This window comes from Ostrea edulis, chromosome 8 (genome assembly GCF_947568905.1).
Source record: "Ostrea edulis chromosome 8, xbOstEdul1.1, whole genome shotgun sequence".
In the NCBI taxonomy this organism is placed as follows: domain Eukaryota; kingdom Metazoa; phylum Mollusca; class Bivalvia; order Ostreida; family Ostreidae; genus Ostrea; species Ostrea edulis.
In genome coordinates, this window is record NC_079171.1 from 41,500,517 (window position 1) to 41,515,150 (window position 14,634).

General features: G+C 36.1%; 1 protein-coding gene across 1 annotated transcript in view; it reads left to right on the forward strand.

Annotated features, from left to right (window-relative positions):
• The first annotated feature begins 1,925 nt into the window (after positions 1-1,925).
• Positions 1,926-14,634, forward strand: part of LOC125663233 (receptor-type tyrosine-protein phosphatase epsilon-like) — a 50,705-nt gene continuing 37,996 nt past the window's right edge. Inside the window, exons 1-4 of the mRNA XM_056146118.1 lie at positions 1,926-2,057; positions 2,465-2,593; positions 2,747-2,884; positions 3,081-3,224. Of these exons, the coding sequence (XP_056002093.1) occupies positions 1,952-2,057; positions 2,465-2,593; positions 2,747-2,884; positions 3,081-3,224 (517 nt within the window). The 5' untranslated portion in view covers positions 1,926-1,951. The remainder of the gene's footprint in view (positions 2,058-2,464; positions 2,594-2,746; positions 2,885-3,080; positions 3,225-14,634) is intronic.

A 14,634-nucleotide genomic window follows, 5' to 3' on the forward strand; every position in this document is an offset into this window, starting at 1 on the left:
ATCGATTTAAAATAATCGAAACGAAATTACAATCGCTGAAAAAAAAATTGTTCATTTTATTTCTGACAGTATATTTTTATAGAGGAATTTTGTTGAGATATTCATTTATATACCTGGAATTTCGTTATCATTATGACAGAATATCTAAATGAATTATGATATATCATGCAATCTAGGACGTTTCGATGTTGGGCAGTAGTTGTCGTCAGTTCCTTCTTCCGATTTTGAGTTTGTAGATTTTCTGTCCGAAGCATAGGATTTGTACCTGTACATGCATTGCACAATGTGTCATCTTCATGTTTGACAGAAACAAAAAAGTGTTTTTGTAGAAAGCACCTTTTTCAACTTCATTTATCAATAGATTATGGTTTACTCGGTTTATAATATCGTTCAGCATATATCTTTACATTGCACGCATTTCTACACATCTTTGTAGTAAAGTGTTATAATGATTACTTATAATTAAGCTCAGCGTTTAATATTATATCTGATATACATACTGAAATGAACAGCTTAATTTACTATACTGTGTACTAATCAGGGGCGGGTACAAAGGAGATGTCACGCGTAAAGAAGGGGGGGGGGGGTATCTGTCTTTAAAATGTTTATCCAAATGGAGGTGGAGTGGGGGTTTCAACCCCCAAACCTCCTCTAAATATATCACTGCTTTTGAATTCATTAATCAAATTTCATACAAGGACAAAAATATCATCTCGATTGAAGTCAGCATTTCGCAAATTCTATGGTCGTTATAACGATTTAGTTCGTCAATACAACCTCGCATTGGGTCAAATGCTGTCTGACGTGTTTCATACCGATTTTTAAGCCGTTCTTGGCACACTGATTTTGACTGCGGATAACTCCGTTAACCTGATCAGGATATGGGGCTCGCGGCGGGTGTGACCGGTCAACAGGGGATGGTTACTCCTCCTAGGCACCTGATCCCACCTCTGGTGTGTCCAGGAGTCTGTGTTTGCGCAATTATCTATTTTGTATTGCTTGTAGGAGTTATGAGATTGATCACTGTTTGTTATCTCCACCTTGCATACTGCAAGATTATTTTGCATGGTGATCAAGAATGATATTTTTCCATACGCCTGAGTAATATAAAAACAAAGAAAATCAAACAAAGTTTGAAAAATAAAATCTAATTTAATTACTAGGGTGTCTGCAGATTTGTTTAATTGTTTTCGCATATTCAAAGTCAGTAACTCAAAAATACATTTCTAGCGTTATAGAATTTGATCACTTGACCAACTTCATGTCATATCCCAATTACATTCAAAAATGATATCTTATTTCTTAAATAATTTCAATTCGAGTGATATACATTTATTGTTAGTGGATTTGAACATAGGGCACTCTGCTAACAGAAAAAAGTACATTATCCACCGTGACTTGTTGATACATGTGTATACATTATATGTATTTGTTTGTTAAGCTACAAGGTAGACAAGGTAAACCAACCTGATCATTGTTTGGATGATTACAAATATTGCACAAAATCTTAACCAGGTATTATATAATGCAATATGTAATCACCTTTATCTCATCCATTCGATTCTCCAGTTCAGTTTAAAAAAAAATATATTTCAAGGTTTATTCAAACAGTTTACAATGTTCGTGTTTTTTTCTAAATCTACCCTGTACGTTGTTTGGTTGCGTATTATATACTTGCTTCCTAATTCTGCTAAGGTTGTCCTGCACCCGGTAACTACGGACCTGACTGTTCTCTACCGTGCCCTGATACCAACTGTCGATACTGTCATATAGAGAATGGAGCCTGCCAGGGATGTAAACCTGGATACCAGGGACATCAGTGTGAACTACGTATGTCTGTTTCAGTGATACGTCCATGGTACTTGCATCTTTATATAGGTTTATTTTATGTTGTTCAGGATGGTTCCTTTTATTTGTAGCTTGCAGTCATCAGTACTATGGAGAACTATGTATGGAGACCTGTGGTAACTGTAGTGACGGGGTGACATGTAACAATGTGAATGGATCGTGTACAAACGGATGTAACGTTGGTGTCTACGGAGACAAATGTAAAATGCGTATGTGTTGGCAATGTTGCATGTAGATATATTAGTAGATATTGTTTATACATGATGTGTCGCAATCATTAACTGTACAATATTTCGGAAAATACAATTCTAAATCATGATAGGTCTTATCGAAATACATCGCTATTCAATAAGCAGGACTACAAAAGATGTGTCATACAGATTTCAGTTGTCAAAGTCCATTGATATTTGCATGAGGCGTACATGTATATGATGGAAATTGTAAAACACAAATATCACATGCATTTTGAACATTGTATACAAGTCTAGATCCAAGTACTTTTAGAGAGAATATATCGTTGTGTCACTATCAAATCGAACACTGGATGGTACTTCAGAAATGAATCAAAGAAAATATATCATCAATGGCCTGTGATTCATGTATTCCTTTTTTTAAGCGTGTCCTAGTAGTCGACATGGGAAGAACTGTTCTCGAACGTGCACTAATTGTGACACGTGTGACAGATTTACAGGACAGTGTACACCCCCCTGTTATTCGGGATGGAAGGGAACACATTGTACTGATAGTAAGTTGATTAACTGTATTTGTGATTCTCATTGACGAAATTCTACGATATAATTCCTGAATATTTGCACTATCTTTATTATTTTTGGTACTAGCCAGGTAATATTAGAATTACCTTGAAAAATTGTCTTATTTCTTGCACTATGATTGATAGAATGTGACGGACTAAAATACGGGAATGGCTGTAATAAAGACTGTGGAACCTGCCTAGATTATACACAATGCCACCATATAAACGGGACATGCTTTGATGGATGTGATTCTGGATATGAAGGAGAACTCTGTAAAACTGGTAACGTCTAATATTGAAAGAGTATTATTTTAAAGGAAAGGAAAACACTAAACTATTAATGGTGAACATATAAGTATTAATACATTATATACAAATTTAAACATGTTTTAGGGTTGCAAGGTGCAAAACTACCCAAAGAACCCAAGCATATGATAATAGTTTTGAATTCTAATTTTGTTTTCGCATTTACTTTCAGCCTGTTCCCGTGGGACATTTGGAAAGAATTGTGATCAAATATGTTCTGAGAATTGTGATGAAAATCCCACAACATGTAACGGAAGAACGGGAGAGTGCACCGGTGGATGTCGCCCGGGCTGGGAAGGACTGCAATGTGACATGGGTAAATAAATAGTGCACTATGTTAAGTGCAGTGCGGCGTACATATCACGCGAAATCATTTATTGGGTAAGTTCCATAGTTGATTGATAGGGTTTAGCGCCGTTTTGGCAATGTTTCAGCTATTTTATGGCGGTTAAATTTATGAAATATGTTCGATATTGAAAGATTTTGAAGTTTCGCAGTAAGCCAACTCTTTTTCGAAAATCAGAAATTTTCTTTTACGTGTGAATGGGCTTATGATCCTTGATGCGGGCAACTCTTCAACATCTCATTCGACAGACATGAATAAGTCCACTTTTGAGAAATGAAATCAAATTCAATATGCATAGTCAGCATGTCAATTATATTAAACGGAGTTGGTGATTTGGATGCATTCCGTTCTGTTTCGGTTATATAATCAACTGTTTAAATAGTTACACATGACTCAAGTTTACAAGTTTTAAAATACATGGTGTCTAGAGACGCTGAAATTTTAGACATCCAAATCTTTTATCAAAACTTATAAAGCATGATAGAAATAAACACTAATTGTGCCATTATATTTTGTCCTAAAGATATTGCATGTATTAATTAATAAAATATTTAGCAATTGGTGAATGGCTGAGAGATTTCCACAAATAATGTGTTTTCAGTGATGTTCAAGCCGACATTTTGAAAATTCGAAATAGCAATAACCTTGTCAGAGTTAAAAGGAAAAACTGAGTGCCAAAGACTGTAGCCAAATTCTTCTAAGGATCAGAGCTATGCATGAGGGAGATAATCATTGGTTTTGAAATTAATTTCTAAATCTTATAACAGCAATTAAATATACATCCGTATTTCCAAGCTAGTAACGAAGTGCTTAGCTACTGGACTGTAGGTACACTCTATAGGACTAACAGTCCACCACCAGAGGCCACGACCCAGGGGTCGTATTGTAAAACTGATATGGTACCAATTTCGATGCACCAGATGCGCATTTTGACAAAAAATGTCTCTTTAGTGATGCTCAAGCCGAAAATCTAAATCTAATCATTATACTACGCAGCTTACTGCCAAGCTATCGTTTCGAGTGTCGAAATATGACATAGTACGTTATATTCTATGTATAGATAGCATGCAAATTAAATGTCGTGACATCGCCCACACCAGTTTCAATGACCTTTTGATTTCAGTTTCATTATCAATTGCTGTGCCGTATCAAATCGTTTGGCCAAACGGATGAAATAAGAAGTGATATTCAATGTGTTTTTTCTTGTCCCCCCCCCCTTTTTATGCCTTCTACCCCTCCTGGGACATAGTCAGCCGACAAGAGATCTCCAAGCGTCTCTATTCTAGCCATTTTACTTAATCTGTCTCCAGTTTCATTCCATTTTCTTGATGTCTTTGTCTTTCCTTGAGAATTCCAGGTCAGCACTCGCCTCTTGATATTTGACGCTGGTTTACGGAGTGTGTAGCTTATTCACTTACAGCGTCGTCCCAGAATCTCGTCTTCTGTTGGGAGTTGATTGGTTACCTGCCAAAGGTCTTTATTTGTTGGGCCATATTAAAAATGGAAATACTATAGGCGTGGGTACGTTAAAGAAATCCCACTGCTGTGGCAGTAAACGCCATATAGAAGTCAGTTTCACCTAAACTATGTTGAGTTCTTTACACAAGTGGCAAATGCTCAAATGGGACCTTGGAAAGCTCAAATGGGACTTCAAAAATGCATACAACAAATGCAAGAACGTAAACTCCAAATTTACTCACAAAATGGAACGGGATAGCATTTCTGTTTTAATAATTTGTTCCTACAATGAAAAGTAAGTAATAAAAACATTTTACGGACATATTTTGAAAGAAAAGATGTTCGAGCCTAAAATTCGCCATGCTCAGCGAAATAAAAGGCAAGTTTAAAGTCGGGGAATTCCGGACAAGCATCGCGTAAATCCGAACACCAGTGGTGTGACATGTAAAAATACTTCTCTCTTACCTTAAAAGCCTGAAGATGAAGGTGTCGGATGGTTAAAACCCTTTTTTTCTAATCATTTATGAACTATTATTTCTAATTTCCTATGTGATGGGTTACCGGTCCTGTCATCCTCTTGTATAACATCAGTTATGCAATTATCATTGGAATTGGACTTAACTTTATTAAGCTGTTATCATTATAGTTCTTTTTCCTGAAAATGATTTATTCTTTTATCTTTTCTACAGGATTAATCAAGAGCTAAGTCGAAATTGATTTTTGTCCGCGTTTTGACAGTTTCTATTTTAAATATGCATGTGTATGTTGAATTAATACGTATGTGGATGAATAGCTTGACGTACAATTAATATAGTGTTTACATTTTTGAGATGCATTTCAGCTGACATTTTAGAACTCTCAGCCGAAAATGTAAATAATGCCTAAAGCACAGTGCATAGTGGCGTAAAAGACAACTTGGCATCGATTCAAATCACAATCTAGCCAGACTTGTGATGTTATTTTTAAAACGATTTTATAGCGATCAAGTTCCCATCTTGCGACTGTTGATAACAGTTTTTATTAGTACAAGTACCCCTTGTTATTAAAACTTTGAAATAAGATAAGATAAAATTGATTTGAAAACAGAAAAAAATGATTGTATTGATATATGTAAATACAAATCAGATGGAAAAGCATTCTTTACTTTTACACGTATTTGTTAAATCTTATTAAGAAAGTATCAATTTTATTAGGCCTATGTAGAATTTTAGTAGCATACATGTGTACATGTATGCTATATTAGCGAGCGAAGCTCCCGTCGCGAAGCGACGCGACGAGCTCACTCCAATGATTACGCAATTGAGTCACTTGGTTTGCTCTTCATCAGCTGAAAAATGATGGGGACTACCCATAATGCCTCCGGAAAAATGTCGTTGTCACTGCGGTATACTTCATTGACAACCCCGAAGATAAAACAAATAAATAGTTTGGAAAGTACCACAAATGATTTTAAATTCCAAACAAGATTTCCCATACTTTCGTACGTTCTGTTGTGGATTGGTTTGAAAGAAAAAAAATATATCGCAGCTAATGATGACGTCACAATGCACTGTTTACATCAACCGCGTTATATTTCCCACGTTAAATGAACTGCCTAAAGTCGTGTTGTAAGAGGTCATGGGTCTTTGCTCGTCTCAATGATTACACTGTATACATATTACAGTTTTGAATATTTTAAGATGTATATAAGTTTGAAAGATAGGGATTGTTTTTTTTTAAATTTATTACAGTACGATATGTGTATACCTTTTCCCAGTATATATCCCCTTCCGTAACGTAAACGATCATGTGGTCATATAAACATTAGTATGAAAATACACCAAAACAATGCTGCTCATATTAATTTATTAAACTTCATTTTAGGATTATCTATTGAAATATGATCGATTTCTATTGGTTCCAATTAAGTCCTTTACTCGATTCATCCCAGCCTGTCTAGGACCGCAATCGATTGAACTGCCATTCCACACACTGTATATGTCATTGAGACTGTTTACTTTTACGTGTTATTGATATGAATATAACCTTTGTTGGTCGAGAATTATTATCCTTGTCGTATCACAAACAATTTCAAATTTCATGTAACAAACGATAATTTTTACAGCCGACTATGTCACTACCGTTTTAGATAAAAACACCGAATGAAATTGAAAATCCGTATTACATGTATAATGAGCACATAAATTAATTAAAAAAAATGTCATTATATTTCTTTATATCATATCTGCACTACACAGAGAGGAAACACACACCTTAATAGAACATTTTCGAGTTACTGCCGGAACACCGTTTTACCCGAATTTTACACTCGCCATCAGATTTGGTTAGCCCTAGGCATGTCCGGTTTTAAAACGTCAAGTTTCAAAATGATAGAGATAACTTTTTAAATCGATTTCTTAATGGAAAGTGACAGATCGTAGGCTCTTGTTTTTAGGATCGAGGGGTATCTTGTTTCTTTTGTAGAAAAATTAATTTAGTTAGTTCAGAGTTGTGCGAGATTGCAGTGGAACTGAGAGGTAATACCACTTGAACATTGTCGTGAGTAAAATTATATTAAATACAGTGTTTTACTTTGTCTGTAGAATTTCGGTCTTGTAAAATATAATCGGTCGAGTAATATTGAACAATTGTCCAGTCAGTACCAGAAGAATTTTTGATGCACTGGGCCAGTGGCGGATTTAGAGGGGGGGGGGGGGTCCAACACTCCTCCCACCTTTCGCCAGAAATTCAAAAATAATGCAAGTAAAAACTCACGATTTCTCACCCAAAATAACTGAGTATTTTAGCTTAAACTTTACTTTCAACCCACCCACCCCCCCGGTCGAAAATCCTAAATCCGTCTCATGATTTAACATCGAAGAAAACGCGAACGGGATTAATTAAAGTCATTTCATCACATGAAACAAGTGTCTGAATTTTCAGCCAATTTCAGACATTCAAACTTGCGATATTTTACAACATCCACACAGAGTTCTGTGTACAATCTTACAAGAACGAAAATGGGTTCAGATTAATCACTTCAAACCATATTGAAAGTGTACAAATGTCAAAAATGCTCAGAACAGTTGCCATTAAATCGGACTGCATTCCAGTAACGAGGCAGACGTCAAATCCTTACAATGTTTGGGTGCTGGTGCACCAGTCAGGACAAATTGTGTCTGGGGGTTGTATCTGTGTTGCGCAAGTTTTTGTGTTGTTTCAACTTTTGTCATATATTAGAAATAGATTATATTACTGCTAAGCAAAAATATATGGTAAAAGTATCACACCATGTCGGATACCATTCCCATTGTGGTATCATGGCATTCAATTATCAACATATATTTGATTTTTCCTGTTTTTGTATATCGTAATTTCTCATTTCCCAACAGCTGTTTAGTTCCTTTCGTTTTTGTAGTAACTGTTGTTGATCATTTTTGCAAATTGTCTTGATATTTCAAGGCTAGCATTTTTGTACTCTGATTGGTGGCTATGTTTTATTATCATCATGAACATTTGAACATCACCACTGTCATTTTTATGTTACGAATTGATCATGGATTGGTAATACTATCCAAGCAACTGATATTAAAGTATTCCAAGAGGTTAAATATAATCACTCTAAGAAATATTCAAAACAAATTAGAAGATAGATAATAAAGTTTATTTGAAATTACAGTAGCACTAGTCTGCATTTGAAACTTGAAACACGTTCAATTTTTCAGTGCATAACGGTTCATTAGAACATAAATGACAACATTCTATCATTAAATTATAATACACTTTATAAAAAATGCTGCCACAGTTTCATGAATATTCTCTAATCGTTTGTAGCGATCTAGAATATATTGTTGCGATAATGGAAAGTGCAAATATTCAATGACACTCCAGTATACTGTTTCACGCTCCCGTCATTGGATGTACACGCGACTCTCTGGACAAACAACATCAGGGTTCTAGGATTTCGACTTCAAATCCAGGAGCTCTGTCATTTCTTCCATTTTTATATCTGTCTGTACTTCCATTTCAGCTGTTTCGAGGTGACGAGAAACCAATATAATTGCGATTAGTGGACTAATTATCATCACTAAAACAAAGTTTCCGATATCTGGAAAAAGAATAATGAAAATAATTTTTGTGGCTGTACTGCATATTTTCAAACATAATGCCAGTATTTTAATGTGCAACCAAAGGGGGCGGCACCTCGACACTGCATTTGTCTCTACTTCAATTGAAAAAAAGGGGGGGGGGTTCCGATTTCAAAAACGTTTTTATACCAAACGAAACATTACTGAAGGATATAGGTTAAATAAAGCTTTAAATGAAAGCAGTTATATTACACTCAATTAGGTTGCTACCCAAATATAATATCTAATGAGTCTATTTCCCGCATATAAAATTGAGACCCCCCCCCCTCCTAGCATCACCAACACTGTTTTTCGAAGTGTTCCACTATGTCCAATGCAATTTTTTTTATAATATGTTGACAAACTTTATATATATTATCAGAAGGTATGTATATATATATATATATATATATATATATATATATATGACAACCCAATTCATGCTACTGAGAGATGGATGGCTCGACGTCCGGCCTGTCGAAAGAACTCGTACTTTTCAACTTCAAAAGCTGTTTATAGTTGTTGTTGGCAAACAGTCAGGTAGGGGTTTTCCTTTGTAGTCGTTCAATCTACGAAGTGTTTGGAGTATAGTCTATAACTAGTACGAGTCCATGATGTTTCCAAGGGTCGTAATCTATTTGTTTCATCAACTTTAATCACGCATTTCGGATATTTTGTCTGTGCCAGAAAGGGGTAGAATGTAATGTTCTTCGTCTAACCATACTTTCCCATCTTCCACGAGTCGTCACCCTGAGCAGTAGTCTCTTGCTTTTGATATCTTCGTTTCTTCCCAACAAATGTCATTTTACCGGAAGTATCAAAGGCTAACCAAATCTTGAAATCATGTGATCACATTATATAAAATCTAGAATAAACAAGCGTTCCGGCACTAACTCGAAAATGTGCTATTTTCGATTTGTCGCCCATATATGTAATCTTATTATCATTTTTTTTTCCGGAAATGTCAGATTTTATAATATCACCATGACCACAGGGAAGGCTATCAATGAAAGACTCTTATTATTAGCTCACCTGAACCGAAGGTTCAAGTGAGCTTTTCTGATCACATTTTGTCCGTCGTCCGTCCGTCTGTCCGTCTGTCCATCTGTCCGTCTGTCTGTCTGTAAACTTTTAACACTTTCGACTTCTCCAGAACCATGGGGCCAATTTAAATTAAACTTGGCCAAACGCATTCTTGGGTGATGGGCTTTCAAGTTTGTTCAAATAAAGGGCCTTGTCCTTTCAAAGGGGAGATACTCACAAAAATGCAAAAATAGAATGGGATCATTTAAAAATCTTCTTCTCAAGAACCACTGGACCAGAAGAGTTGAAATTTACCTGAAAGCTTCCTGACATATTGCAGATTCAAGTTTGTTCAAAAAATGGCCACCTGGGGTAGGATGGTACCACAAGGGGGTCAAATATATAGGAAAACACTTTAAAAATCTTCTTCTCAAGAAACATTGAGCCAGAAAAGCTGATTTTCACATGAAAACTTTCTGACATAGTGCAGATTCGAGGTTGCTCAAATCATGGCCCACGGGTGTAGGATGGGGCCACAAGGGGGATCAAAGTTTTACATACAAATATATAGGGAAAAACTTTAAAAATCTTCTTATCAAGAATCACTTAGCCAGAAAAGCTGATATTTACATGAAAGCTTCCTCACATAATACAGATTTAAGTTTGTTCAAATTATGGGCCCCGGGGGTTGGATGGGGCCACAATAGGGGATCAAAATTTAACAAATATATAGAAAATATCTTTAAAAATCTTCTTCTCAAGCATCACGGAGCCAGAAAACCTGATTTTTACATGAAAACTTTCTGACATAATGCAGATTCAAGTTTCTTCAAATCATGGCCCCCGGGGGTAGGATGGGGTCAAAAGGGAGGGGGGGGGACAAAGCTTTAACTACAAATATACCGGGAAAATCTTCTTCTCAAGAACCACTGATCCAGAAAAGCTGAGATTTACATGAAAGCGTCCTCACATAATGCAGATTCAAGTTTGTTCAAATCATGGCCAACGGGGGTTGAATGAGTCCACAATAGCGGATCAAAATTTCACGTACAAATATATAGGAAAAATCTTTTAAAATCTTCTTCTCAAGAACCACGGAGCCAAAAAAGCTGAAATTTAGATGAAAACTTTCTGACATAGTGCAGATTCAAGTTTGTTCAAATCATGGCCCCCGGGAGAAGGATAGGACCACAACGGGGGTCAATGTTTAACATACGAATATATAGGGAAAATTATTAAAAATCTTCTTCTCAAGATCCACTAAGCCACAAAAGCTGAGATTTACATGAAAGCTTCCTGATATAATCCAGATTTAAGTTTGTTCAAATCATGTGCCCCGGGGTTGAATGGGGCCACAATAGGGAATCAAAGTTTTACATACAAATACATAGGAAATATCTTCTAAAATCTTCGTCTTCAGAACCACTGAGCCAGAAAAGCTGGATTTTACATGAAACTTTTTTGACATGGTGCAGATTCAAGTTTGTTCAAAGCCAAAAAAGCCCAGATTTACATGAAAGCTTCCTGACATAATGCAGTTTTAAGTTTGCTCAAACTATGGGCCCCAGGGGTTGGATGGGGCCACAAGAGGGGATCAAAATGTTACATACAAATATATATAGGAATGATTTTTAAAAATCTTCTTCTCAAGCACCACGGAGAAAGAAGACCTGATTTTTACATGAAAATTTTCTGACACAATGCAGATTCAAGTTTGTTCAAATCATGGCCCCCGGGGGTAGGATGGGGTCACAAGGGGGGTCAAAGTTTTACATACAAATATACATGGAAAATCTTCTTCTCAAGAACCACTGAGCCAGAAAAGCTAAGATTTACATGATAGCTTCCTGACATAATGCAGATTCAAGTTTGTTCAAATCTTGGGCAACAAGGGGTTGGATGAGTCCACAATAGCGGATCCAAATTTCACATACAAATACATAGGAAAAATCTTTAAAAATCTTCTTCTCAAGAACCACGGAGCCAGAAATGTTAAAATTTAGATGAAAACATTCTGACATATTGCAGATTCAAGTTTGTTCAAATCATGGCCATCGGGAGTAGGATAGGGCCACAAGGGGGGTCAAAGTTTTACATTAGAATATATAGGGACAATTATTAAAAATCTTCTTCTCAAGAACCACTAAGCCACAAAAGCTGAGAATTACAAGAAAGCTTCCTGATATAATCCAGATTTAAGTTTGTTCAAATCATGTGACCCGGGGTTGGATGGGGCACAATAGGGGATCAAAGCTTTACATACACATAAATAGGACATATCTTTAAAAATCTTCGTCTTAAGAACCACTGAGCCAGAAAAGCTGGATTTTACATGAAAACTTTCTGACAAGGTACAGATTCAAGTTTGTTCAAATCTTGGGCAACAAGAGTTTGGATGAGTCCACAATAGCGGATCAAAATTTCACATACAAATATATAGGAAAAATCTTTAAAAATCTTCTCAAGAACCATGGAGCCAGAAATGTTAAAATTTAGATGAAAACTTTCTGACATGGTGCAGATTCAAGTTTGTTCAAATCATGGCCCCCGGGTGTAGGATAGGGCCACACATGGGTCAAAGTTCTAAATTCTAATATATAGGGACACTTATTAAAAATATTCTTCTCAAGAACCACTAAGCCACAAAAGTTGAGATTTACATGAAAGCTTCCTGATATAATCCTAATTTAAGTTTGTTCAAATCATGTGTCCCGGGGTTGAATGGCGCACAATAGGGGATCAAAGTTTTACATACAAATGAATAGGAAATGTCTTCAAAATCTTCGTCTTAAGAACTACTGAGCCAGAAAAGCTGGATTTTACATGAAAACTTTCTGACATAGTGCAAATTCTAGTTTGTTCAAATCATGACCCCCTGGAGTAATATAGGGCCACACGGGGGGTCAAAGTTTTACATTCGAATATATAGGGAAAATTATTAAAAATATTCTTCTCAAGAACCACTAAGCCACAAAAGTTGAGATTTACATGAAAGCTTCCTGATATAATCCTAATTTAAGTTTGTTCAAATCATGTGTCCCGGGGTTGAATGGCGCACAATAGGGGATCAAAGTTTTACATACAAATGAATAGGAAATGTCTTCAAAATCTTCGTCTTAAGAACTACTGAGCCAGAAAAGCTGGATTTTACATGAAAACTTTCTGACATAGTGCAGATTCTAGTTTGTTCAAATCATGACCCCCTGGAGTAATATAGGGCCACAAGGGGGGTCAAAGTTTTACATTCGAATATATAGGGGAAATTATTAAAAATATTCTTCCCAAGAACCACTAAGCCAAAAAAAAAGAGATTTACAAGAAAGCTTTCTGATATAATGCAGATTTAAGTTTGTTCAAATCATGTGATCCGGGGTTGAATGGGGCCACAATAAGGGATCAAAGTTTTACACACAAATAAATAGGAAATATCTCTAAAAATCTTCGTTTTAAGAACCACTGAGCCAGAAAAGCTGGATTTTACATCAAAACTTTCTGACATAGTGCAGATTCAAGTTTGTTGAAATCATGTCCACCGGGGATAGGATAGGGCCACAAGGGGGATCAAAGTTCTACATACAAATATATAGGGAAAATTATTAAAAATCTTCTTCTGAAGAACCACTAAGCCACACAAGCTGATATTTACATGAAAGCTTCCTGATATAATCCACATTTAAGTTTGTTCAAATCATGTGCCCCGGAGTTGAATGGTGCAAAGTAGGGGATCAAAGTTTTACATACAAATGAATAGGAAATGTCTTTAAAGATCTTCGTCTTAAGAACCACTGAGCCAGAAATGCTGGATTTTACATAAAAACTTTCTGACATAGTGCAGATTCAAGTTTGTTTAAATCATGGCCACCGAGGGTAGGATGGGGTCACAAGGGGGGGGGGGGGATGGATCAAAGTTTTACATACAAATATACATGGAAAATCTTTTTCTCAAGAACCACTGAGACAGAAAAGCTGAGATTTATATGATAGCTTCCTGACATAATGCAGATTCAAGTTTGTTCAAATCATGGGCAACGGGGGTTGGATGAGTCCACAATAGCGGATCAAAATTTCACATACAAATATATAGGAAATACCTTTAAAAATCTCTTCTCAAGAACCACGGAGCCAGAAATGTTAAAATTTAGATGAAAACTTTCTGACATAGTGCAGATTCAAGTTTGTTCAAATAATGACCCCCGGGTGTAGGATATGGCCACAAAGGGGGTTCAAAGTTTTACATTCGAATATATTGGGAAAATTATTAAAAATATCCTTCTCAAAAACCACTTAGCCAGAAAAGCTGATATTTACAAGAAAGCTTCCTGATATAATCCAGATTTAAGTTTGTTCAAATCATGTGCCCCGGAGTTGGATGGGGCACAATAGGGGATCAAAGTATTACATACAAATAACTAGGAAATATCGTTAAAAATATTCTTCTCAAGAACCACTAAGCCAGAAAAGCTGAGATTTACATGAAAGCTTCCTGATATAATCCAGATTTAAGTTTGTTCAAATCATGTGCCCCGGGGTTGAATGGGACACACTAGGGTATCAACGTTTTACATACAAATGAATAGGAAATGTCTTCAAAATCTTCGTCTTAAGAACCACTGAGCCAGAAAGGCTGGATTTTACATGAAAACTTTCTGACATGGTGCAGATTCAAGTTTGTTCAAATCATGGCCCCCGGGGATAGGATAGGGGCCACAACAGGTATCAAATTTATAGATACAAATATATAGGGAAAAACTTTAAAAATCTTCTTCTCATGAACCACTAAGCCAGAAAAGCTG